Source organism: Falco naumanni, chromosome 3, assembly GCF_017639655.2.
Source record: "Falco naumanni isolate bFalNau1 chromosome 3, bFalNau1.pat, whole genome shotgun sequence".
In the NCBI taxonomy this organism is placed as follows: Eukaryota; Metazoa; Chordata; class Aves; order Falconiformes; family Falconidae; genus Falco; species Falco naumanni.
This window is the reverse complement of record NC_054056.1, coordinates 64,553,220-64,581,175: the sequence shown is the minus strand read 5'-3', so window position 1 is coordinate 64,581,175 and position 27,956 is coordinate 64,553,220. Positions and strand designations below refer to the sequence as shown.

Sequence of the window (27,956 nt, the reverse complement as noted above, 5' to 3'; positions counted from 1 at the left end):
TTTAACACTGCATTAGTAGCAAACAAAGCTGTTTACTCTCACATGCATTCATGTATTATTTCCTGAGCTTCACCAAAGTGAGCTGTTTCTCTAGCTGTAAGATGACAGTACAGGCCCAGAACAACAAGTGTTATCACCATGGTGTAACTCACTATGATGATGGAACCCAGCTCCTCATACTCCATATGACCACGAGATGTGGTGAGCAGGTTCCCGGGACTCTGTTATGGCAAGTCTTCCCCAGTCTCCTAGCAGGTGAATTGGGCTACGTGACAATAAATGACCAAAGAGAGCACTAATACCTACAATGGCAAAATTGTGGTTGATAGCACAAATGGCATTGGTTGATAGCAGAGCTCCCTCTGTCTGCAAGACTGCTTGAAAGATCTCCCTAATCATCACTGGGGGCCGTGGCCAACAGGCTGTTTTCTTCTGGGGTCCCTCCTAGAAGAAAAGCCTTGAAGCACTTGAGCACCACTCCTACGAAAGATGTGGGAATGGCAGGCTCAGACACACTGAGAAGAAAGAAGGTGAGCGGTAAGGACCTACTAATTTGTATTCACTTACATATCTCATAGTAAGCTCTGTTCCTTCAGCAAGCCCAGGTCCCGGCTGTCTGTAAAGCCTAGGTGAGGAGCACAGCCTTCCTGAGCAGCTCTTCTGATAAAACCAAGGGCGATTCAGGTTTTAGGTAGGATGAGTGATGCTGCAGTGCTATGTTGTCCTTATAGAGAGCTTAAAGCAAGTAGACTTCTCTCTTAGGCACTCAGTTAAGTCCCATAATTTAAGTGGAATGGATGTGAATGACAGCTATAACTTAATGATCTCCCCTATTTCTCACGTGCCATGTTCCCAAGAGCAGGCCAGTGTACTGGCAGGGTGCTGTTTTCATTCATTGCACACACTCACCCTTCCTTCAGGCTGCACCCCAGGAATAATGGCTGAACTGACCTGCTCAAGATAATCTCAGATCTGCCGCTCTTCCAGATGCCTGCTCACTTTAGATGCTTCTTACAAGACTAAAAAATCTGATCAGCCTACTCACTTTTTCTGGGACATGGACTTGGTCTCAAGACAGAGAATTTCTCCTATAAACAGAGGGCAAACTGCATGCATCAGGAGATACAGCTAGCACTGTAGTACCTGGAGTGTCACCATAATTCCTCTCTTTGGGTGGGTGGTTCCCCAGACTCTCACAAGTCTGGATTCTTTGTGTGTTCACAATCATATTATTCACAATTTCAGTTTCCTCACAACATTTGGTACTGGGGTCTTACTTTACTTCATAATGAGACTTAAATTAACTACTCTAATGTTTTGGCATAGTTACTAGACACTAGATTTTTTATTGTTGAGGAATTTCATGATTGTGTAATTAAAATGAGGGTGTTTGTATGCAGCACAAGTATCTCTGACACTGAGCTATAGTTTCAGATTTTAAACCAGTTGTCTGAGCTTGTGCTCAGGGCTGTGGTAGCAACAAATTGGTAAAAGCAATTCAGCAACAAGGTTTCACCAGGCCACTAAATAATACAGTCTGAAGTTTTTGCTTCGCTCAGAAATAGGTTGAGGAAGCTGAAAAGTTAAAGTCTGCAACTAGAAGTCTGAAGCAAACCAGCAAACATTCAAGTGCCATCTGAAACATGCAGGTCGCTCCAAAGAAAAATGCCTAGACAAGTTCCTGTGCTTTGCTGGACCTGGGAACTGGTTAAGTAGCTCAAGGAGAGCATTCATCACCACACACAGGAGTTCTCTTGGCTCCTGGGGGGGAAGAACAAGTTTGGGGGGGACTGGAAGTAATTTTACTTTCTTACTTGCCTTTGACTCTAACTGCCAATGTAAATCACTTTGTGGCACACTGTGTCCTTGTATTCAAGCTGGTTTTCTCTCACATTAGAGTAGGTAGGAAAAGCATAGAATGGTTTGGGTTGGAAGGGACCTTAAGGTTTTTTTGGACCATCTAGTTCCAACCCCCCTGCCATGGGCAGGGACACCTTCCACTAGACTAGGTTGCTCAAAGCCCTATCCAACCTGGCCTTGAACACTTCCAGGGATGGAAAGAAAATGGGGAGCTCATTACATAGAGAAATACATGCAAAGAGCTGCCAAACACACAAAGTCAGCCCACTGAAAAAAAGTGAAAAATATCTCACTAATTTCTTTAAAGCAGGATTAGTAAGCAGCAGCCACAAGGGCCACCTTCTTGCCACAGGTCTGGATCTAAAGATTTTTTTTAAAGCCTTTGTCTCCTTCACGTAAGAAAAGTGTAAATCAAGGAGAGGCACATGGCAAGAAAGGCCATCTGAAGCAGAGCAAACAGTACACAAATCTTACCCCAGCTTTTTGAGCAGGGAGCACTTGGCCCAGGGAAACTCAAGAGATGCTGGTGAGGAGATCATCCTTCCTGGAGTAGCAGTGATACTGTTTGCAGCCAGTCAACATTGCCTTGCCTCACTGCTCCTGTGCCCCTGTTTTCACAGGTCCATCTCCTCAACCCAGCCCTGTAACTTCTGTCTGCCTGCTCAGGATAGGCTTTTTATTCATTACCTTATTTAAGGAGAAGCTGTAATTGGTTTGGTCAGCTGTTGTCGGTTTGGTAAATGAGGCAAGGGATAGTTTGAGTTAGTTGATTACAAATATCTGGTGAACTAGTGGAATTTTCTGGGTGTTTATATTTCTAGTCCATCTTACTGCCAACTTCTCAAAGTATTTTGCAGGTGTGAGAATACTCACAAAACCTTTCTTTGGCTGACAAATTTCATCAGCATCTGTGATGAATAGTGAGAGAAGCAGGGGTGAAGAGTCATTTAGACACTGAACAATGACACCAGTGATCTGTTTAAAGCCAAGCACAAATTTAAGTGATTTACCACACTGGGCCTTCAAATCTTTGCCAAATGTCATCCAGAAAATTGATAGTAGTACTGTGTCTCCTACAGCTCTGACAGGCTTAGGCTTTAATTATGACAGCAAACTGCTGTTTAATTTAGTAAAAAAAAAATATAAAATATCTGATAAGCTGGGAAGAAAAATGAACTGGTTTTGTGATAGACTGCAGCACATGGAAATCTTGCATGACAGCAGTACAAGACGGGACTCAATCTGGTTGATTCCCCTAGAGAAAGGACCCTAGAGACTCTGTTTGCAGAGAATCTGTGCAGTAGAGGGATGGACATCTTCTGGATAAATCTTCTGTTGTCAGACTACAGAGTTTTTAAAATACACAAATTCCACCTGATTTCCTGAAAGGTGAACAACATATCTCTAGCTTCTGCAGCTTAAACTGCAACGGCATTCAGTAATTCCTAGTTAGGCATGGTACAGTCTATTTTAAAATCAATACTTTGTTTTATTAAAGCATATGGTTTAGTGCAAGTTTATTCTACACTAGTTTGGAAGAAAGTAAAAGGTCACTAAACAAGACAAAAGAAGCCAATATTCTTGGCAAATTTTGTTTCCCATGGCAGCCATGGCTGTTTGACCTACAAAGTGCAATGTAGGCTTCAGAGTGGCCATACTGCCTTCAGCGAGCTCAGTCTGAATTGGCCTTAGTAATACCCTTAAATACCACAAGTGCCTTTAATTTTTTGAATGTGACTCTTGCCTGTTCAGGACGCCCTGTCCTCACTGTTAGGTTGGTTTGTCAAGAAAGGATGGCCTAGGAGTGGGTCTGTTGAGTGTAAGTCTGGTTGCTTTTCCTTCCATGTACATCCCTCTAGTTACAACAGTAATGTGGTCTTTCAATTTGCTAGTGAAATTAATATAATTCTAAATCCTCTCTTTTTTCTTCTTCCCCAAAAGAAGAAAGAAGCTTTCCCTGCTCACTCCATAGCACTTTTTAAGACTCTGGAGCACTTTTTACCAGTCATTTTTCTGGTACTGCTGCATGGTGACACTCACAGTCACTCACAACCACAGTATAAGGCATGACTAAAACCAACTGCTTCTCCATTAAACTCAAGAGCTGAAGTGTTACACTCATCACGGTGCTCTTTCCTAAATAGGAAACTTAAATAAGTTTTTTTCTTCCTTCTCTGGTTGGTATGTAAATGACATAATTTGGCCTGCTATATAAATTGCAGAGTTAGAAGCCAACTTGAAAGTCCTTCAGCTGATGTTTCAATTAATACTTTTCAAGTACACTCTCTTCATGCTCTAGAATTTAATCTGTTTATGCCATTACACTCTTATTATCATATGAACCAAACTAAATCAGGCCAAGGTTCTCTGTGGTGCTGTGTGGCATTAGTGGTATGTTTGCCAAGCACTCTCTGATGTCACCTAACCACAGGTACTGCATGCTGTGGGGTAGCTGACATGTTCACACAAGGGTGGCATACATGACACAGCCTGAGACCATACCCTTGGCAGTGGAAGAAGATGGCCCTGAGCACAAAGCACCTATGAGTAAGTCCCTAAATAAATCCCTTACTCTCTGGGTTTGTTTTCTTAGGCAGTGATCTCTTTTGAACAAAAGCAATTGGTCTGATTCTGCCTTCCCATGGGTACTGCACTTTGTGACCCCTCAAATATGTCCTCTCACATGGCGGAGAAGTGCATGGTGTGTGCTCCTTTCTAGTGCCTGTACAGTCCTGATCACACCAATAATAAATAACAGCAAATAATATATTTTCCTTAAGTTCTATTGTCACATATTTTACCTGATGATCTAAGAATTAACCTCTTCTAGGTCTTGTTGGGTTTTTTTTGCAGCAGAACTTCAGATCCTTTACCTGGTTTCTCCATCTTCCTTTTAATACCTTAAAAAATCAGGGCTGAACCGTGCAAACTGGGTAATAGCTGGCCCAGTGCTCTCTGGGGTCTCTGGGTATGGAAATACCTGTGGCTGCAGCACCAGCCATGGTGGGGGAGCTCCTCCTCAATAGCTGTGGTGCAAGAGCCATGCGCTTCTCAGCCGGAGGTTAAACTGTCAAAACAAGGCTTGCTGGGACTCCAGGAAGCTTGTTCTTGGCTCTCCACATGGAAGGACTGTCATCCCTCATCTCTTACCCATGGTGTGAGGAGCACGGGGCCCAGAGTGCTGGGGGAGACAGCTGCAGATGAGTTTGTGCAGCCTGTTACATGGTGTAAGCTCTTTTTGACTCTTTCTGTGCTTGGAAAAAGAGCAGTGTTCCTGGCTTTATTGCCTGGTTTCACAGCCATATATTCGTACAGGTTTTTTACCCTGGCTAGTGTGATTACAAAGGAAATAGTGCAGTAGCTCCTCAAATCGAGGGAAAATAGCAAATCAAAACACACACTGATCTCCTTAGCCAGTGTGCCAGCTACCATAGAGTTGGGGAAAATGCCATGCATGTGATTTTGCTGCATGTGAAAATGAAGGGAAAGGAAATGAAAAAACATTCCACTCTGTCCTTTAAAAATGTGTACCTACAGGGTTGAAGCAACCATGAGTGATGCTGTGCAGATGGTTTTTCTCTTGCCAGGGAGAAGTGTAGTGGGGCCAGAGTCTTTTAATCTGTCATATATATAACCCGAGATTTACAGTTGGAATCAGACTTGAAAATGTAAATGGATTTTCAATTGCAGTCTGCCCCATCATAATGGCTTTCATTCAAAGCTTTGTCTGGGTAGAACATCAGCTGTTCTGCCTGTGTTTTTTCTTGTTTTATTTAATTTTTAGACTTCTCTCATATGTAAAATGCCAGGAGATAGACGCAGACTGGGAGACCTCGTGGTGATGTCTGCTAAAGAAATAAAGTGCTGTCAGTAATACTTCAGTGAAACTATGTTTAGAAGTGTTCTTCCTTATCTAACATTGCAAAACACAGGAGGAGAGAGTTGTTTTCAGCTAGTAAAGAGCCCTGACCCGGGCTTTGGACCAGTTTCCCACTCCTAACATGGCTAATCTGGATAAAACAGGTACAGAGATCTGATCTACCTTTGAAATTATTTTTTTTTTCTTGAAATCACCAAGTGGTGACTGTTGAGAGTCCACCAGAGGCTCCAAGTTTTGCCCCTTAAAGTTAAAAACTGGGGAAAGCCAGTGAGCGCTCATTCAAAAATGCCACCTTTAAAACCAATTCAAGCACTTGGGTATTTGACATTGAACAGTCTCTGGTGTTCAAATTCAACAATCTTTTTTCAAATTCTATCTCTTTTTTAAAAACTGAACTACCTCCTTTTTGTTTTAATAATTCCTCTTTTTCAACATCTGTACATTTCTGCTGTTTATTACAGTTATTAAAGATGCATGTTTGACTGTTCATAAAGTGCACCTGTTCAATGCAGATACCAATGACAGTTTAGTACGGAAATAGGAGTTACGAGTCCAAATACTGGTGTGGACCTATTTCCCACTGCAGACATTGTTTCATTGCTTGGAGATCCTGCTGTATGTTCTTGCTTTAATCTTTCTTCCAGAGTTGAGCTCTGTACTTCTGATACAGCTCTGTACTTCCAATAAAAGTAGAAAACATTCCGTGTTTCAAAACTTGTGTAGGAAGAAAAGGACACGTAGGGAAAACCAACTAACCACCAAAACAAAAGCCCCAACCCAGCTCCCTGGAGACCTGGAGCCACCAGGAATTTTTGTTTGTGCTGGGAAAGTAGTACATGACTTCAGGCACCAACTGAATGGCATGCTTTTCTCACAAGGCAAGGAGGTAGTCTTTTCACAACCAAGAATGGGAATTATGAGAACCACGACAGTGCCCTGTTATATTGTTTCTGAGAAAAGAGCTCCTCTGTGGCTGATCTTACTAGAAACCACGATGAGAACATCAGTGTTGTTTTTCCTCCTCAGTCATTCTCCATCTATTTCTTTTCTCTTCCCTATCCCTTTCCCTTTCTCTCTGCTCCCTTTCTGTCCTCAGCTCTTCTCTCTTTACCTTTCCTCTCTCTTTGTCTCCCAGTTTCTTTGAAACACTGCAGGGTTCCACCTGCCCATCAGAAGAAGGATCAGCAAAAAGGCTGTACCTGCAGTTGTTTGCTTCCACAAGCAGATGACAAGCTGTCTGCTGTTCGAATATCAGTTCATGCCGTTCTCACAGGCATTAATCCAGGAATATTATTTGCCTGCTGCAGTGGGATACTGCAATGCCAAGGGATGTTTTGTCTGATTTCCACTTCTAGACTTTTATTTTGACATTAAAAAAAGGTGGACAAAAATACATTGTTGCCATTCAGAAAAATAATTCATCATCTGTTTTATATGAGTGCGGGTAATAGAGCTGGAATTAAGAAAATGTCATCTTTGCAATATGCCCAGACTTCTGAATGAGAGGGATTCCCGAACAAACTTCTTCCAAAGTCACATTTCAGACTTGCAGCTTCCACCAGCAGGACCTCTGGCAAAGCTGGCAGGAGTACAACTGCAAATGCGGGGAGTTTGGAAGCAATTTTCAGAGCCTGGAACCACACCAATGCCTGAGCTGTGGAATTGTGTCTTGGCAGGACAGATAGATCAGAAAAAGAAGAAGTCACATGCTAATCTCTGAATGGGAGATTTTAATCTCGTGAAGATAAAGGGCCTAGGTCTGACCTGCAGTTAGATTCTGCTCTGGTGTAAAGCCAGAATAAGTGTGCTTAAACTCAGACCTACAGACTGATTTCTGAAATGCCTTAAAAAAAGTGGCACTACCTTATAAAAAGCTAAGCACTTGTAACCTACTCTTAATTCAGCAGGAAACCATCCTCTATACCCATTTTTTTGCTCCCTATCCTCTAGCAGTACTAACAAGAGTACAGAAACTTCCACCATTCAGCAAGAAGCCCAGCATGTCCTCAGATAATCCCTTGTGGGGCTGGACGATGGGACCAAAGCCAGGCGCTGTTGTAAGGGCTCCCCGTTGTTTGTTCCCAACCATCCCTTACTGCATCTCCAGATGAATGGCTCCACACTGACCACTACAATTGCTTGACAGTCCCAGGAGAGATGCTATTTAAATTAAAGGGCAGCACTGGAATGAGAACAAATGTGTCTAAACTGGACATAATTGCATTCACGCTGGTTATTAAAAGATGATTCTTAATAAAGTTTTTGAAGAGCAGCCAAAATTAATAAAGGGGCAAAGAACCCCCTAATTATTTCTGAAGCAGAACTTGGTACTTTTTTGGAAGACATATTGAAGTTGGGCTGCAGAGGAGTCAATGGTCTTAGTCCTTTACCCTTCTTCCCTCTGATCAAGGAGCCTCTTGGTAATTTAGTGTCATTTGTTAACTCTTACCCACAGAAGACATTGCTCTCTACCAGGCTGATGTTGCTGTGCTGTGATCACACTGAGCTCTGCTCTTCAAAACAGCAGCAGGAGGGGCCGCCTCCCATATGCATGGTGATGTGGGGGAGACACCATTCTGTTTAATTTGGCATTGAGAAGTCTGCTCCCTTCGCTGAGGTTTATGAAAACTAATTTGCTTTATGTCGACGTTGGTTTCATTCAAAAAAATGACCTCTAAAAATTTCCTTCCTAACATATAAAACCAAAATCTGCCAAACTGAGACATCAAAATTAATTACATTCTTGAAAATTTCCTTTTTTCTCCAGTCACAAGATGGGGCTTACAATACTTACATGCCTCTGGGAAGCCCTTTGGGTAAGAAAATCCTCACGGCACGCATGGTCTTCTCTAAAAAGAGCATTATTTACCTAGTGATTTGCTTTTATTGTACTGGTATGATAAAAAAAAAAATTACGCAAATTTTGGAGCATTACACTGAGTTTATTTTGAAAAAGAAATCAAAGAATGTTTTTTTCATCTCTGAGCCAGATGGAAAGAAAAAACAAACGTATTCCATCGTAAGAAAGAAAACACATGAGAACTTTCAAAAATGTTTTAGCCAAGTGTTTTGATTTTCTTTCCTTTTCACTAAACAGCATGGAAAAAATGATGCGGAGACAGTGAATGAACAAATTGATTTTGGTTTTAGGAAGGCCCGGTTTCTGGGGAACAAGGGTTTTGTCCATAAGGCAGTGTGCTTTCCTACCTATAGATACACAAACTACCTCTGAGTGAGTGTGGGTAAGCACCGGGAGCCTCCTTCTCCCACTCCTGCCCAGGCCCTGGGAGAAGCAGAGTGTCCCAGTGTTGGGGAGTGCCAGGCATGGGCGGCTGTCCCACTGCCTTCCTGCACCCCTGTGAGCTCTGATGCCCGCATGCAGCAGCGCAGAGCCTGCTCCAGGGGCAGGGTGTTCACAGAGGAGCAAACACCTCCAGGGCACACAGAGACATCCGCAGAAGTGTGAGGGAAAAAGCAAAGCAAGTCTGGACGCTGGGGCTGGAGACATTTTGTTCCCTTTGGATGCTACATCTGTGTGAACCTCTGTGCTTTTAACCAAGGAAGCTACACTGGGGAAAAGTGGTTTTGTTTTCTCACACGTGAATCGACTCGGCTGCCTTTCCCCTACGCATCGCATCGCTGAGTGGTTTCCTCTGACAGCCAGTGATCAGAGTTCTAGTTCCTGCTACTTGGTAAAAACAGGAGCTACTTGCCAGGAACAGAAAATTAAAAGACGAGGTCAGCCATATGAGAGAATCAGCAAGATCAGATTAGCCATATAAACAGCCGATTTAAGCTAGATACAATAATGGCTAATCTAGGGACTGATCCTGCTCTGCTCAAAGCATCCTTCACTTGGGGGCCCATCTGAGGTGCTTTGCGTGCTAGGACAGTGAATTGCAAGAGGGAGTCCTTGCTTCTTAAGACCTTAAAGGTCTTGTTCAGCTCACACCTTTAAAACCAAGTTTCTAGCACCTAGGTGTTGCAAGAACAATGCACTAAAACTGCAATTAAGGGATAAAATGGTTACAGTCACGCTTAGAACTAGGATGATGTAAGTGAGAAGGAAGGCTTTAATAAATAAGTTTCAACGGTTTGATTTTTAATACCTACAAGTGCTTCTGGCTCCACATCTCTCTTGGTTACACTAACATGCACAAAGTAAACAACATTCACTTCCATGTCTCCACTTAGTGCTTCCTTTATTGGAACATTTGCAGGTATTATTTATAGACATCAAAAGGGATGAGAGTCTGAGATTTATAAGCTCTAATCAGCTGAAGGTGTTTCCAAATAAATTAATGAAACAAGTCAGAAATGCCATTAAGAAATCCAGCACTGGATGTAAATCACAATGCCTTTGCACCCTCTCTGCCTTCCCCTCCCCTTCTTGCCACAGTCCCAGTGCTTGCCAGGGTATAAGAACTTGCATTTAGTTTGATGGGAAGCAAGAAAAAGGACAATGGAAATGTGCACGCAGTATGCCAAGTTACAGTATTTGTGCATAAGAAGGAAAGCCAAAACTCGAGCTGGGACAAAATAATTTCCTATCGCTTAAAGCTTTCCATACAACCTGCATTATCGCTCAAACTATACAGAAAGCAGATTTAAAGGGGATGTTTTCCAGACCCTGTGTGGCAACTCTGACTTTCATGACAGTTTCTTGGCCCTTCCTGGTGTCCTGCTTGCACCCCTGCCAATCTCTCCTTTCTGTGACACGCTCCTGAGCTCTGTAACGCTCCTCTGGTCCTTCCAGCGATGTCTGTCTTTGTTGCCATTTGACACCTCCGTTTCCCTCCTGCGGGAATACTGGGTCACAAGGAAGGTCTATCTTAGCCCAGCCAGGCCAGATTTTAAGGATGACTGGACACGCCAGGAACACAACTGCAGCATCCTTCTCCAGCTAGCTTTGCCTAATGCGACATGCTTTGCTTCAAATGTGAACAGAGTTTGAGCCCAGGCACATTTTGTTTCTCTGTTAAAGGTGGATAATTAGAGTATTATTTACAATCTACTACAGAAATTCACTTTGAAATGAGTATTTAATCCATAAACATGTTGCGTCTGTAATGTGCTAGTTCAGTAGTTATTTCCATGCTAAGGCCATCCGACTGCTTGTAGTTTAGCATGGCTGCTGTGCTAGTTTTCAACGAACTAAGCAGCTACCCCTGCTAAACAGCCATTTCTGTAACCTTGTGCAGGTGTAAGCACAGCTATAGCTCTTGATCACCACTGTGCAGAAAATCTCTTTAGAGCGACTGGAGGACACTAGATGACTTTGGATCATCTCATCTTGATACGTGCCACCACTGCTACTGCTGAAGTAAGAGGAGGATGAAATTGGGGTAAGGAAGCAGTACAGCTAAGGGCTTACACAGAGGTTTCTCATTAACTTCTTTTGTCAACAGAAGTCTATCACATCAGTAAAAAGCAGGAAGAACATCATTTAACATGGCAGATGCTCAGAATGGGCTTATTTCACCTAAATAAGCAAACATTGAAAACAGTGTTTCTAATTCAGTGTGGCTCTGTGAAGCTCCACTCACCAGGATTTGTGAGGGTCTCTGGGTGTACAAAGTAACAGTTTTGCACTCCGTTATCCAGAAATAACAGTTTAACATTATCTCCATGGGCACTGTGCAAATATATATGTAAACACTACAGCATGTATCTACACACAACTTCTAGGTACAGCATGACAGCGTGTATGGCAGAATCATATTGTATTCAAAACCTGATGAAAAAGCCAAAAGAAAAGTGTCAGGAAATCCAGACTGAAGAAAAGCCCTGCCTTCAACACGTAGTTTCTGCAGCTGCAATACACAAACCTTTCAATTTTAATCAAACATGCAATTTTCATGTTTTTCCCGTCTCCTATCTAATATGCTCCACAGGAAAGATTCCCAAATGCATCATTTTGCGCATTTTCAGTAAGAAAATTAGTTTAAATCAAAAAGCCATCCCCCCTGAATGAACACTGGAGGGAATGTAGGATATAGGAAAGCAGCAGTCTTTTATTAGTTGGTATTAGGAGCAATACTTGAACATCTGAAGTACAAAATCTTGTCTCTTTCCAACAGAGCTGGAGTATTTCAGCAAACTTATCTGCATCGGCCAAGGTAAACGGCAGGTCAGAAGGCAATGGAAAAACAACTCTCCTTCCCAAGAAGCCAAAACAACTTCCTTTGTGGTATAGCATGTGGCCATGCAGAGTACAAAACCTGGGAACTGAAACAAGGGTTTCTGCTAATGAACTTTAACTGGTTGCTAATTTTTTTAATTCCTGATAAGCAGCACTGCTGCCTAGACAACGGCTCATGGGACCATGGAGGAAACTGGCTGGATGATGATATCATCTCATTAGCCACACTGCCTTCTGTTTTGCAGCACATTTTATTTTCTAGTATGTTTGGGAGAGAAGTACCGGTCCAAGAAAACAGAGATACCAATTTACAAAGCACTTTGGAGAATGCAAATTGATTAGACATTTCCAAGTATGGCCTATTTTTTCTCACCAAATTTTGAAATGTCTTAAAAAGAAACATTTTAGTGTGTGCAGCTCCTTTGTTTCAGTTTTCATAAAATATTTCATCTGGGCTTGACTTGCAATATGGCTAGCACCTACTGGGGTAGAATTCCCTGTGAGAAGGAAGAAAGAATGAAAACATTTCAAAGTCATTCTTAAAAGCTGGTGATTTACTTCTGTGGCATTTTCTCATGAGCAGAAGGCAGGCACGAAGGCAGGCAGGATGGCAGGCAGACAGGAAAGAAGGCAGGCAGGTGGAAAAAGCAGGCAGGCAGAAAAAGCAGGCAGGCAGGCAGGCAGCAAAGAAGGAAGGAAGGAAGGAAGGAAGGAAGGAAAAGTTTTTATTAACATGGTCTTTGCATAGTACCCTGATGGAACACTGGCTGTGATCAGAGCTCTGAGTATCTAGTCCTTAGTCAATTGTTATACATGCAGACCAGACTGCATATAATAAGGCAAACACTATCTAAAATCTGCTTAAAAAGTTATTTACCAGAAAAATCATCTGGGAAAGTACAAACATTTCTAACTGGGAAAATATTTCTCTATAGCTGAGCTAGGCCTGACAGCAAACCTTAATGAATTATTAGTACCTTTATTGTTTTCTTTGGCCCCTGTGCACTATATTTGTAAAAAAAGTCAGTAAAAAAGAGAACAATTGTAAAAAGCAAATATTTTGTACAAAAATACAAAGTTTTAAAAGCTCTTAAAAGTATATTCCATATTATTGATAAGAGTTGGACTATATATATATATTTATATAAATCTATATATTCGTGTATCTGTATAATTTTCCTACATTTGGGATTTTAACAGATGAAACATACTGTTTACACAGTTACTTTATATGTTTTTCTATATGGGTGACCAACAGTCTTACTCAGATTGGCAGAATGCCTTTTCTCAGAAGACACAAGTTGCTTATGTATGTGGTTACGGTTGGAAAGAAAATTTTGTAACAGATTTAGTCCAACGGTATTTCCTGATGCTGTGGGTTGAAAGGCCTTGAATAATTGCATGATGCTGGAGAGGAGTTGCTGCTGAATTACTTTATGCATTTAAACCAGTTTTCAGTGCTTGCTTCTGTTGGTTGTTTTTTTGTTGTTGTTGTTTGTTTTTTTCAATTTTGGTAGGCAATGTTGCTCTCTCCCAGGATTTTCTTCTTCTTTAAGTAAATTTCCGTAATATGTAGGTATCTGTAAAGTCACAGCCTATTACACTCCAAATATTTGCCCTACAGTATAAAAGAAAAGAAAAACAAAGAGCCTGTGAAGATTAAACGCATTTCCAAAAAGAAAACATACAGAGATCAAGGTATGGAAAAAAATTAAGTGGACTCATATTCTGATCCTGGAGGATAAATATTTGTAAACCATGCAGTTTTCCTAAAATAAAAAATGTATGCAGGAAAACAAGGGCAAATTACTTTGTTACTTACACACGGTCCTTTACTCTGGACATCCAGACAGAGTTCTACACACAGAAAGCTTGTTCAGCACTTTGTTTTGTTTTGGTTTAGGGGACATTTCTGTGGATGGGATTTACTTTTGCTCTAGCTGATATTTTCATCTGCCTTCACTGAAATTCAGCTTACAGGTTTGCCACTGGAGCAGCCAGGCACTCTTGGCAAAGCAACGTTTAAACAGGTTGTATGGAGGAGGTAATGTTTTAGGCAGAACCCCACCATGAACACAACCACCTAGCTCTGTGATGGTGGGCCTGGGCTCTAAGCAGCTATGTGAACCACCTGCCCTCTGCCATTGCAGAAATTCCTGTATAACCAGAAAGATATGCCCCAAGGCAATCATCTGGGTGACTGCTGGGCCACATTGGCAGTTTATGAGTCCTTCACTCCAACTGCAACAGATGAGTTGCTTATGGCCTGTGAACCTGGCCTCTCAGCCCTATGGGACATCTGGCAGCAGTGGGAATTTTAAGACCTCCTTAGCAGTCACCAAGTTCCTCCTGTTGCACAAACTCTCAAAAGAGAGTTGTCTTGGTTTTTGAAGGCTGGTCCCTGAGCCATCCCGAGGCTAGCTTTTTCCCCTTGTGTGGCCACCGAGCCTATAAAAATAGCTTCCAGTGTGGCCAGGGCATGGAGCACATACCAAATCATGCCTGAAATTTTAGGCATGTTTAAAGTCTACAGGAGGTGGTCAAGATGCAGAGCATGCCACGACTACAGCCAGCTAAGAAGCTGCTCTTTCTGAGTGCAGTAAACCTGCATCTGTATCGTGCAGAGTATTAGAAAAGCGCATATTGGGCTGGGTCTGGGTAGAAGTGCTCTGCATGATTCCCCCTCTTCCTCAAAAAGGCACTGCCATATCATCTAGCCTGGATGTCCTCCCCCCTAGCTGTGGAATATTTACTATGGGTAGGGTGAAATAATCAAACCAAACACATTGCTTACCTTTGTCCATGTCTTTTTCACAAATGAAATTGTTAACATCTTCACAGTAGAAGTCATTCCAGAGCCCAGCATAGATCAGCCCAGCGCAATCTTCCCCTGGCCCATGCCCATGACTCCAGTTATCAGGTTGCCCGGTTTTCCAGTTTCTTTCAACCAAAAAGCAAGAGATATGATTGCACAACACAGCACACGTGACAGCTTTTCACCACAAGAAATTAACAAAAACATCATGAGATCTGTTCTGAACGGGAAACACACATTGAAACAAACAATACATGACTTGCTGAAAATGGAAAACAGATGTATTACAGAGAAGGGAATCTATTCGGCCTTGGGCTGCCAAAACTCAGAGACCTAAAATTAGACCAATGAACTTTATTTTAGTTTCTGAATGTACATGCGCATACAGTGGGAGTGCTCCATGCTCCACGTGCGTTGCCCGAAGCCTGCAAAGCCTGTACACTGCATTCCTGCCGGCAGATGGGACTGAGAAGAGCCCACAGGCTCACAAGTGCTGCCAAGGTAGCAGCACCCTGCCGCTGCCCACCGCAAAGGTGCTCAGCCCTCCGACTGCACTGAGGCAGGCCTCTTGGGAGGAACTGCAAAGATTTGTGTGATTTATGGACCCATGCTTGGATGGGAAGTGAATTTTTGGACTTAGAAGGAAAGTATGAAGTGTATATATATATAAAACAATCTTTTGAGATCGTTAGCTTTGATGGTGAAACTTAACACAGCATGTAAAAAGCTTGCAGCAAGTGCTTCCTCATCCTGTTTTTGTTTAACAAGTAAGAAATGCTTCCAACCTCAGGATTTAAAAGCTCCATTTTGCTGAAGACACAGGTTATTGAAGGGAGCTTGTGATTGCTGGCTGATACAGTCTATGCTCAGCTAAAAAACTCGCCTGCCTGACAGAGAACATCTGACAAGGCACCTGGAGGACACACAGCTTTCCAGAAGTAATGAAATACTTAGAAAACCAGTAACTGACAGCTCTGAGGTTACAACAGGGCACCTAAAACCAGTGTAGTGGAAACCTATTGAAAGCAGTGACTGAAGTGAGAATCAGTCACAGTGCTGCCGTAAAGAGAAAGAAAGATGAAAATAGGGAAGGACAAAACAGGAAAAATATTACAGCTCATTTGAAATGCCATGGACTTTTTCCATGTTTCTCATCAAAATGAACGCCAATGAGATCATCGATAACCATTTCATAACATCTGACTGACTGACGCCTGTTTTTCTGGAGTACAGCATGCTCAGCTCTATAAACTCTTTAGTCCACTCCTCAGTATTAAAAAATTGGGTGGTTGCAATCTGTTCCATTTAGGACAAATTAGGTGTAGCCCCAGGATTCCTGGAAAGCTGCCAATTCAGTTCTCAACTGGCCAAAGTGTAGACACCCTCATTTCATGCATTTTCCTTACGTTTAATGTTTTCCACTCAGATTTGGGCTTTATCTAATGGCTGGTCATTTTTTATCAGAACGAGCACTCTATTTATAGCCAGTTGTAATGCAAATAAGGAAAATTCAAACCAAGACAGCAAAACTGTCTGTGCTTTCCATCTCAACTTTGTAATAAAAGTCAGGAGCAAATGTTTTGGCAAGAAACACTGTGCTGTGCAGTTATGCGATTCTTTCATTCAGCATTCAGTTTTCTTCCTGGCAAGGAAAGAAAGCCTTGTGCATAGAGAAGGAGAAGAGAAAAAAACAGTTCAACAGCACCCTCAGTAACAAATGATTTCATTGGCATCTACAACCTCCTGGATCCATTAGATAATTTCTAGATGCTGCTTTTAGAAGTGTCAGCAAGAGTGTCAGCATCTGCAGAAAATAAACATAATTGTTTTTTATTTACATACGTGTAAACTGGTAAGGATCCATCCAGCCATCTCCATTCATTTTCCTTCTCTGAATCCGTTAGTCCAATCCAGAAGCTGCCTTTCCCCAAAATCTGTCTTTTTATCCATTGCTGTGGAGGAAAGATCTTAGTCCATAACAAACACAACCATCTTTGGAGCCAATAAGCTACTCTGGTTTCATGAGCATCTTTGTTACCAGAATAGGAAGGGCCACAGAAATTTTTCTAAGCTGAAGACATGTTTCAGGAGTTGGCCTTGTGACCTTTCATCCACACTAGAATCCATCACAGTGTTTGCATGTGAGGTAGGTAGAGTGAGCTAGGCATGAAAATTAGGGTGACATAAAGTCACAACCAATGTCTTACAGATACAAACTGAAAAGACCCCAGAGTAAGCAGCTGTATCTTGACATCCCCACTGCTACTGTAGCCACTGAATAATTGCATTGAGCAGTAGTAAAAGTATAGATTAAAAATATTTTTGGGTCGCAGTAGTCTTAGGCTGCATGTATGAAATCAGACAATTTAAAATTAAATTAAATGAACCACTGCAAAAAATACATTTTAGACAGTATTCAAGGCATAATGGACTCTTTAAAGGTTTTAAATTCTTGTAATTCTCACCAGCCTTTCTGGCTGCTCTGTGCCCACCACCTCCAGGGACAGCACCAGCTCTGCTCACACTGCCCTTCTGCACATGGAGAAGTTGCTGTGCAGGCAGAGGGTGACAACATGCTAACTGGAATCAAACACTATGTCTACTTCACTAGACAAAACCATGATGCTCTCAGCTTCCCACTTGCTTTGTGGCTTCTACATGTCACATAACTTTAAACACTCTCCTTGAAAAACAGAAAGACAAGGTAATTACCTGCTCCTCTTTGTTGTTTATGATGACCAAGCGTGATGCCTTCTCTTCACAGAATAACTTTGCCTCTTCAAAAATTTCTCTTTCAATTGAAAAGTAGTAGCACTTTTCTGTATAGTTCTTCCAATGAGGAGAACAACCTGTGATGTGAATTTTTTGTGTTAAGCCAGTTACTCATAACTCAACAGGCCAGTGATACCTTTCTGCGTAGGGCCAATAATAAGCGGATGATCCCATCCATGCTTCCACCTAAAGTATTTACATACAGTTCAGGAATTTACTTATTAGGATCCTGACTCTGTGATATCAAGGCTAAACTGGGTAGTCAAGGGGATTACTTATTATACTAATGCTGCCTTTTCTTTAGCTGTAAACATTAACTTAAATCAGCTTCAGGCATCAGGAGGAAGACCAACAGGTATGGCTTCACTTAACAGGGCTCTTTGTGATAAATCACAGAGATTTAGTCTAAGGTAGCAGAGGTTTATCTGAACCAGTAACTAAGTGGTGAGCACCCTCCACTACCTACATTTGTATCTCGGTAAATGATGCATGCGGTGTGTTGATAGCTTACCATTAGCCTCCGGCACCGACGTAGGTTCACTTTGTAGTGCCATCGGCATCCCCGGCCCTGGAGGCCCTGGCGGGCCAGGTGGGCCCTTTGGGCCAGGCAGCCCAGGGACTCCAGGTAGCCCAGGTAGTCCTCGAGGTCCTGGTACCCCTGGCTCTCCCACAGTTCCTTGCAGGCCTTGAAATCCTGGTGGGCCTTGTAGCCCAGGTGGACCATCTTTGCCTTGTGGACCTGGTGGCCCTGGGTCTCCACTTGGTCCAGGCAGACCCGTCTTGCCAGGAGAACCTCTCTGACCTTTGGAGCCAGGCGATCCTCTTGAACCTTTCCCTCCTTTTTCTCCTGGTGGCCCAGCTGGCCCAGGTGGGCCCTTCTCACCTGCAGGTCCTGGTGGTCCGGGCTCCCCTTTCTCTCCTTTTTGTCCTTTTAGGCCAGCAGGGCCAAGAGGGCCTTGAGGGCCTCTGTCACCTTTAGGTCCCCTTGGACCAGGAGGGCCTGAAACAAGGCAAGCATGCAAAGTGGGAATATGGACAGAACACAAAACAAAAAGCCCACGTGGGGTCCTGTTTAATATATCTCAGACCAGCAACACTGGATATTCAGCACTGTGAAAACCGGGCTAACAGCTACTTTGAGCAGTGTGTGTAAAAGTACGTTTTCTTCTCAGGTGTTATACACCATTGCTCTTTCCTCAGTCTTCATGAAATAAAGGATACAGAAGAAAATAATCCAATGCACCTTGTCTTGTGAACTGGACAGTGATACCGTGTCCCAGGTGACCAGCCAAGGCGCCAGTCCCTGCAAGACACACTCCATACTGTTGATGCACCGATCCTGCATGTTGATGCTCCCATTCCCTTACGCTGCTATGCTCCCTTTTCCTTCTAGCCACATCCCTCTGCTCTTAGACTACTGGACTCTCTCCTGCAATGACCCTGTTTGCTGCTCTGTCAATAATGGATTGTCAAAAAAGAGACAAAATGATGGCTAGCGAGCAATAGGCCGACTGTGAAAAAGAACAGAAGTACTAGTTGCTAACTGGCTGGCCATAACAAGAAAGAGAACAATACCCATGATAGGAAATGGCAATATTTTGACAGCAATAAACAACAAAATAATTCTGGTTTTTGATCACAGATGAGCAAATGCTTTGCCAATACCACGCACCCCCACCCCTTCTACCAATCTACATCATTTAAACTCCTCCAGAGATAAATACCTAAACTGGTGTCATTTAGGCCTGGTTGAAATGAGAAAGGTCAATGTAACTGACATGTAATCTTGCCTCTAATTCAGCCTTAGTTTATTTGGAGCAATGGATTTATATTTGTGATTAGAGTTTTAGACCTAACTGGTTCACATCAGGTTGGAAATATGAGTGTTCTCATTTGGGATAATACTTGGCTGGGACAAACTTCCTAAACTTGATGCTATTTGTTTCTGGAGAAAATAAAGTATCCCAGGACTAAAAATTAAGCAAAGTGGGATGTTTTCTGGCAGACTAACAACTGGCTTAAAGTGAAATAGCAACTTGTTTTTCAGTAAGGGTGGACCTTTCTGGGAATAGTCCAACGTATATTTTTTAGCCATTTCCTCTTTAGCAGGGATTGGTTTCTTGAGGTTCCACACCTTCACCAGCTTATTTTAGAAACTAAATCAAAAGCAGATCTAGTCAGTCAGTCAGAATAAAATTTTGCTAAGTCAGAACCTTCTTTCATAATATCCCAATTCTAGCTATGTAAAGAAGGCATAGGATAATTAGTAAGGAAAATTCCAGCTACGTTTACATTTCCAAAGTTTAGGATTAGATAGCGGGAAACCCCAGGACTCTGTACCAGCATGCACTAACCTCCATAGAACTAAAGAAGTAACGCAAGCAGGAATTTGGCATTTAATATATGTATTAAATTACATATATTAATTAAATATATTACATTAATTCTATTCTATTATATCATATTATATTATATATTAATCATATTATATCATATTATATATATATGTATCTTTTTTTTAAAATAGACTATTATAGGCATCATTATGGAAGCTGCATACCTTGTAGGATAGTGAAGTTCTTGATGAGCTGGCCATGTTTGGAATCTACCAGCTTCATTTCTTCCATGATTACCGACAAATTAGCAACTTCAACGTCTAACCTTGACCTCATCAAATCCTGTTGCATCTTGAGAGATGCAGAGTCTAAGCGAACATTGGCTAGTGTGCTGTTCATAAAAATAAGCTCATCCGAATGTTTACTTAAGGTGTCTGTACAAGTTGTCCTGACCTCATTGAGATTGCTAGTCAGTGTCCGTAGATGATGAGCAGTGTAGCTGATGTTGCTAATGATATTGACTATATCAGTTTCGAAGACCTGGAACCTCTCTTCTAGCTGGTTGAATTTGGCAGAAGTTCTGTTTTCATATTCTTTATGCTGTTCCTGGAGATCCTTCAGATTTTGTTCGTTGGCTTGGGCAATTGTGGTGATGTTTTCCACTTGTCCACTGAATGAGCTGAGCTGATTGTTCATGTCTTCAAGTGTATCATTGTTAGCTTTTGCCAATGCTGAGTTGTTGGCGGCCAAAGTCTGTAAATTTTGTACTTTCTCCTTAAGCCAGTCAGTGTCCTTCCGGGCTTGAAGGACAACCTGCTGCAGATTTTGAAAGTCATTCTTGATTCTTAGAATAGCCAAGCTTGTATCTTCCATTGACTTCTGCAGGACACTGATAAGATTTCTTTGCTGTATTTGTGTCAGGTTTAAGTTGTTCAGGTTCATGATGACCACATTATGAGAATGCACTTGGTTTTGCAAGTTTGTTTGGATATTAGTCGTGTCTTGTTGAAGATTGTTGATATAGCCAGTATATGCTTGAAGAGTCTTATTGACACTGATGATCATGAAAGAGTTACTATCTAAGGCACTTCTCATTTGGCTCTGTCTATCATCTAATACATTTTCAGACTCTTGCAGCTTCTCCAGTGTATCTTTATTTCTGGTAGTTTTCTCTGCAATGTCATGAAGCTGCTGACGAAGAGCTAGAATGTCAGATCTGAAGCTGGAGAGTTCAGTGTTAGTATTCATGGCTTTTTGTCCAGCTTGGTCATCTGTTGTACGGAAAAAAATTGAAAGTATTTAGGATGAGTTTTTAAAAACACAGTATAAAAAAAGCACAGTGTATTTTAAGTACAGTCAGACTGTCAAAATGTTTTATCAATATACTTCTATGCTATCTGTTCCAGAAAAAAGAAACTACTAAGCAAATTCTGCTACTAGACTGAGAAAAAAAATCAAAGAGAAATCAATTATAACCTTGTGTCCTGCTGAGAACAACAAAATGGTGATTCTGTTGTCATATACAGAAAAAACTATCATTAGAAATGGATGAATATACACAGTCAAGTAGTGCTATATTCTGAATAAAAACTGGATGGTAAACAGAATCCAAAATATTAAAGAGGTATCAGTAAATGTAAGTTTTGAAGTTACAACTGGATTTTGCTGAAAGCTCAGAAGTAAATTTTAGCTGTTCATACTTTCTTGCTGCTTTCCTAGTAGGTGGGATATCTTCATTATGATTTAGTACATATAGTTCCAGTTTTTTAAAGTTTAGTTTTGAAAGAGTTCTAATACCTGTTTTCAATCAATCTGGGTTAGAGACACAAGCTTTGCCAGCAGGCTACTCCAGATATGACAGGATATGATATATTTCTGGTTTTCTCTCCACTATATTACAATTGCTTTTAATTACATTTATTTTGCTGTTATTGTTTCCTCATGTTCTGAGTTTGAGAAAAGCAAAACCTTTACTCTTTGAGGAGCTGTTGCAGCACAAACAAACTAGTAGGCTGCAACAAGGCTTTTACCATCTTCAGTCAGATTCTACTGCCTGTGCTGCACTTCCTTCCTCCAGAAGTCAGACCACACCACTCCTCCTCCAACACCACCCTGCGCTCCTCAAGGCTATTTAACCACTTAGCAGAACGAGCTACAGCTGCACATCATCCATGTCAATCAACCCACTGCCTCTGCGGCAAGGCCACAGCTGCATACCATCAAGTGCCAATCAACCCACTGCCTTCATTCTTCTAACAATGAGCATCTCTGCTCTTGCATATACTGCCCCACAGAATACTTCTGGAAGCTTGTCTGTGTATGATTAAGCTTTTGAGGCTGCACATCATCAGTCAGGACATAGAAACCAAGGAAATAAGCAGTCAACACTCGCTTTCAGGGAAGACTCCCCTTCTTGATCTCAGTCACTTCCCTCTCCTACACATAGCCCATATATTTTTGTCCTCATCTAAGTGTAGCTAAATTTATGAATTATGCAGTCTGAAGTCCATCATTTCCGATGACTCCAAGAGAGAGCAGGATGCTTTTCATAAACTACAGTGAATACAGCTCTGTATGGAGCTTTCTTCTGGTGTGTCTGAATGAGTCATGATGGCGAACATCAAATGGTGGCTTGCTAGACTTCAGTCTGAAATGTTTATGGACTCTTTCAGGGATGGACATCTTCCCAAGCACAGTTCCTCTCACCACCACTTATCTCACTCCAGTATCTTCTCAGTTCTGACTCATATGTTTACCTCTTGGTTATAGCTCAAACTCTTCTTACCCAGCTCTGACAACTGCCAGTCCACATACAGCTAATCTCTGAAAGCCTGTCTTTCATTCCTCACAGATTGTTTTCTTTCTGGTCCTACAGCAGTTCTCTTACCTTTATGCTTCCCACACATTGCCTCATAACTTTCTTAACCTCCTCCATGGCAAGTCCACTTAAATGGGAACTGATGGTCCTGAGCATCTCACTGGCCATCCATCCAGCAGCATGTAAAAATGTGTGGGTGTGAATGAATCAAAGGTGCTCCAAGTTGTGAAAATTTAATCAGCATAATATAATAACCCAAATACAACCCAAAAGGTTGCATGCACTTTAAGGTGTAACATTTACTTCTGTACATGTACCAGTAAAAGTACATGCTACTGAATTACCCTGTCTTTGAACTAAATGCAGTGCACAATTACTTCAGAATCCAGCTATTTTTTGAGGGGAAAAAGTTGTAAAAAATTATGATCAAGCTGCAAGCAATTTTTCCTAGAATTACACATCTCAATATACGCTTTATGAAGCCAAACCACTTATTTCAAGAAGCACATGCATGTATGTGTATATTAATATATATAAAAATACAAATTCTATAAACTATGTCTATGCATACATAAATTGGAAATAAAGGCTGTTTCCTTTGCAGACAAGGAAGAAAGGTAAAAATGTACACATAGTGAGTAGAATCCTTATCTATGATTTTTGTCCATCTTCCTGCAAATTGAAACCTGTGATAGCACTTGGGAGACCCGAACTCGTAACAACCTTGTGTCCTGTATTCCTTCAGATGATTAGGAAACATTTTATGGAATGAATCAACTTGCCTCAGATATGAGTTCTGAACATCTGATTGTTTGTAAGCCCCTTCAGACGGCCTTCAGTTTTGAGTCTTAATTGCTAAAAAAGCATCAAGATGACTGGGTGACAAGATACCATTTTATGTAGAACCTCTTGTGCTGTGCAACAGCTTCTGCTATGTTTTACATCTCTACCTCAGAGAAGACTACTCGTGAAGACAACCTTTAAGTGTCTGTTTTAGTATAAATGATTTCAGAGTGACTTCAGTGGGAACCATAAATATTGAAGTATGCTTAAAATGCTGACCTGAGTAGAGATGATCTTAACTATTTTTAAGAGCTTTCCCAAGTACTTGAAAAACTGGAATAGAAATGCTGTACCTTGTCACAGCCACAGATTTTTCAGACAAATTTCCTGCTACTATCTGCCAGTAGAACACTCCAAAGCCATAATACAAAGGGGCTTTGCTTGTGTGTAGATTACCTAATTTCTTCAGATCACTCTCCACCTCTGTAAGCTTTTCTGTATATCTTCTGTGGGATGTTTCCAGACCACCTGTCACGTTGTCCATTTTTTCTACAACTAGGGGAAAGAGAACAGTATGTTATGGTAAGAAGAAAAGTGAAATTATGAAAAAAGTCTAGTAAACAAGAAAGCAAATAAAACCAGCACCATTACCATCAAAAAAAGAAACCACCTTTAAATTGCTTCATTTGCCACTGCACTCTGCTGTTGCTCTGTGGAATGTTGGAAGGATGAGCTCTTACCTGCTGGTGGGACCCAGCATTCTTCCGGTTCTTCAGTCTGCCAACAGTCGACAAACATTTCTTTGCTCATGAGGAATCTCTCACCTGAATAAGGAAACCCCTCTCTGTGGGTTTTCCTCATGAACCAAGTCCTTTTAACAGTATTTCCATGCTCCAAGCACAGTGCTGTGTGGCAAAGGCAGACTGATTGCTAAATGCTCAGATGCATGAGAGAAGACTTCCCCTTATTTTGCTATGAGTCACTTATCCTTAAAAAGAACATTTCTTTTTCATGTGCCTTTTGATCATTAGCAATTGCCACCTGGACAGCAAACTTTGGGCTGAGATAGCAGTTTGAAGATATAATTACTAGATGTTTTGAGGATCGACTTTTAAACATCTTGATAATGGTTCAGATCACTCAAACCAGTCCTGAAACCATTCTGCCTCATTAACATTGAAAGAATGGTCATTTAGCAAGGTCAGATTTATGGCTGATGTGGTCTGTATGTTGTGATGTCTGGGTAGTTTTCTTGTCACTGAGATGATCTGATTGTTTGATGCAATACGGAGACAGAAAAAGCAGAGCAATAAATAAAGTACCTGAGGTGGTTTCCAGTGTCAAAAAATGAAATGTTTGCAAAGTTAGAGGCAGCCTCCAAGTTCCATACCAAACCTTGTCTAATAGGCTTTTACATTCAAGCCACAACCAGGGGCAGAAAGTTCTTTTCATCACGAGATTGTTTAGCCCTTTTGCTACACTGGGAACAGAATGGATCTGAACAAACCGTAAGAGAGGCTACACAACTTGTTGTGCCAGATTCTGCTTTCAAACAGAAGAAACAAGGTGCTTCCCCTGTCTTGAGACTGCTACTCTTTCTGTCTGTGAGATAATCTGCAGCTAGGAAATAGCCTCATAGAAGTTGTTGCTATGTCAAGATTTGGGTTTTTACTAGAAGCGGAAATTCAGGGGATCTTTTGCTGCTCATGAGCAACTACAGGAATCCCAGACCTTTGAAGTGTAGTCCACCAAGTGCTCCTTTTTTATTAACTTTTGCCCTTGTTTTTCTGACTCTGGGTACCACAGCTGCACAGCAGGCCTCTATTGCCTCCTAAAAACCAACAGGAGAAAAAGCAGACCAAGATTATCTCTGGTGCAGCTGCACTGAGGTGAATGGAGTTACAACAGGGGAAAAGTCTCAAGGTTTTCAGAGAGACCAGACATCCTTTGGTGAATTACCTGTCTGCTCCTTTCTATACTGCTAACAAGCCAGCAAAACAGGGACTTTACTGTGTGTGCACAGATGGAGTCAGAGTATGGCTTTCTGTATTTCAGATGATGGCAAACTGCTTGCTCAACACCAGATCCAGGCTACAATAATAGCTTTGCTTTCTCAGGGTAACCATTGCCCAATACCTTCTGCTTTAGAAAGCATTTCTCCCCCTAGTATAGTACTAATTTTTCACTGGTTCTTCTGCTCGTTAACATTACTTGTCAGAATGCTGTATGCCATTTTTCCTAAACGAATCCAGTTGACTCTGTTTGTCCTGCCCAACTGTCTTCCAGGCTGGAGCCCAGACCAGCAAAGGTCCTTCAGTTACTTTTGACACTCCACTGATGAATGTATACACCTACACATCACATGCAGTGAGTGTGGGGGCCATACCTGGCTTTTCCTTCTGGCTAGCTCTAGGTAGCTCCTTGTTCAGTCTGTGGTCTGATTTGTTTCTGGATGGTCACTGTGAAGGACTTGGCTCACTCTGGGCACTTAGAGAGGACCTTGTGAAAGCATCTGGATTTAAAAAGCAGGCCCACTTCAAGTGTTAGTGCTGGACATTTGCCTTGACTGGCAATGTCACATCACCTATGGGTCTTGTTAATTCGGATTTAGTGTAATATTCACCTGTTTTCTCCAGTTATACAAATACACTTGGAGTTGGCAAATGAATATATATTATCAATAATGAAAGGAAAATGTAGTTTCTTCCTTTTGCTGTTCAAATGAATGCCAGTTTGTACTTCAGATCTGAATTTTGTAAAACTGAGATTTTATACTGTCCTATAACAACAAGAATATTTTCATGGTTGAATGAAATCTAACACTGGAAACTTGGGCTAAAATATTCCCCTGAAAAGTCCAAAGCAAATGAAAACAGTAGAAATCCTATCAATACGTAGTAGCCTGCACTGGCAGTTAGATGAGATTGGGTGGAATTAAAGATACACAGTGTATGGTATTTTCATTGCCAAAAGTAAAAAAAAACAAACAAACACCACCCCACAATAAAAAGACCAAAGCTGGACAGTAGCTATGGACATTCTTTATGTGGAACACCCCAAAAACTTATTGAAGCAGGACTTTAATCAGAAGCCTTAATGGTATTATTGACAATTGGCCATGATATGTGGGGAAGACTGTGCCTGGACTGTGTCTGAAAGATCACTAATGAGCACTGTTAAAAGGTCTTTCAGTCCCCAGCAGCTTGTCTCCTACAGAGAGTAACAATTTTTCATTTCAGTGCGTAACTGGAAGCCAAACACTTAGCTGGAAGATGCTGTTTTAGAGAAGCTGGAAAGAGAAGTCTGCTTTCAAATACAGAAGGTATATACTTTTGGCTATTTGACACTAAACTGGCAATGACTTACCCAGATTAACTGATGTGAAGTGCAGAATTAGCTATATCAGGCAAGCTATTTCCTTTATTTTAATTCTGTTTCCCCTCAGAGGGCAAGTCAGTCCTGTTGTGTGTGAAGTGTAGAGGAGAGAGAACCAGAGTCAAGTTCAAACCACCCAGATCCAGCAGCAGAAACAGTAAAGGTCTTTGCAAACGTGAATACAGGGTTAGCTTAAGGATTCCCAGTGATGCAGGTTAAATTGAACTTTGTCATCTCATAGACAAATCAATACATACATTAGCTTTATTCAAGGGCAGGATCTCAGCCTCCACAGTCAAACAAACTGTGGGCCTGGGGGACTTGATGTCCTGCCCAAACTCCTTCCACAAGCTAGCTGTAGCTTATTTACTTTCTTGCTACTGCCCCGCAAGTGGAAAGGATGAACTCTAGGAAGAATAAGTAGAGAGCTGTGGCCAAGGTAGTTTTTGCTGCTCTTGAGGTCAAAATGGGTTATATAGATGGATGTCCTGTTACTGTGAATGCCTTTCCTTCCCTGGCAGTAGCTCCCACCACCATCTCTAGATGGAGCCTTCAGCGGTAGGTGAGCATGTGGAGCACTCTCAGCAGTCAACCTCTGGGGAGTGTCTCAGGCTTGAACAGCCGCTTCCAATCTTCTCCAGGAAAAGGCAAAGGCAAAGCAAGCAGATTAGCTGTAATATCCCTTATGAAGGCCACTCTGCTGCTCTCAAAAATGCAGTCTGTCTTTGCCTTAAGCTTGCTTCTGGGACAGCTTCACCTTAATTCTCAGCTTGGTCAGATCTCTCTATATTGTCATCTCACTTTCTGACAAGGTCACTGTGGAAAATGTGGTAATGACAGTCCAAAAGAGGTCAAATTCTCAAGCAGTTGCTGACTGGAACAGTGAGGACTGTCTGCGTCTCAGCCACTATTTCAGAAGCAGGGACAAAATGTGCCATCTCACCAGGAGATGTTGGCCCTAGGCAATGACAGGCAAACTCTGTCTGGGAGACAGATAAAAGAAGTAGATGAATGTCATGGTGGGCATTAGTGAAGAAACTTATAAACAAGGACTGACCAGATAATGAGAACTACCAGAAATTCAAGCTGAGAACATGCTTCCCTCACTGGAGTGAGTCACAGGAAAAGTATTCACCTTCAATAGGATAATTCAACACTGCTTGGTATCAGAAAAA

The 27,956-nt window shown here is 41.7% G+C and overlaps 1 protein-coding gene across 1 annotated transcript in view; it reads right to left on the bottom strand.

Annotated features, from left to right (window-relative positions):
* Positions 1-9,925: 9,925 nt before the first annotated feature.
* Positions 9,926-27,956, bottom strand: part of COLEC12 (collectin subfamily member 12) — a 101,963-nt gene continuing 83,932 nt past the window's right edge. The window contains exons 4-10 of the mRNA XM_040587041.1: positions 23,863-23,961; positions 20,030-21,076; positions 17,981-18,469; positions 17,410-17,546; positions 16,540-16,649; positions 14,677-14,822; positions 9,926-13,500 (exon numbers count right to left, since the gene is read on the bottom strand). Coding sequence (XP_040442975.1) covers positions 13,481-13,500; positions 14,677-14,822; positions 16,540-16,649; positions 17,410-17,546; positions 17,981-18,469; positions 20,030-21,076; positions 23,863-23,961 — 2,048 coding nt within the window. The 3' untranslated portion in view covers positions 9,926-13,480. The remainder of the gene's footprint in view (positions 13,501-14,676; positions 14,823-16,539; positions 16,650-17,409; positions 17,547-17,980; positions 18,470-20,029; positions 21,077-23,862; positions 23,962-27,956) is intronic.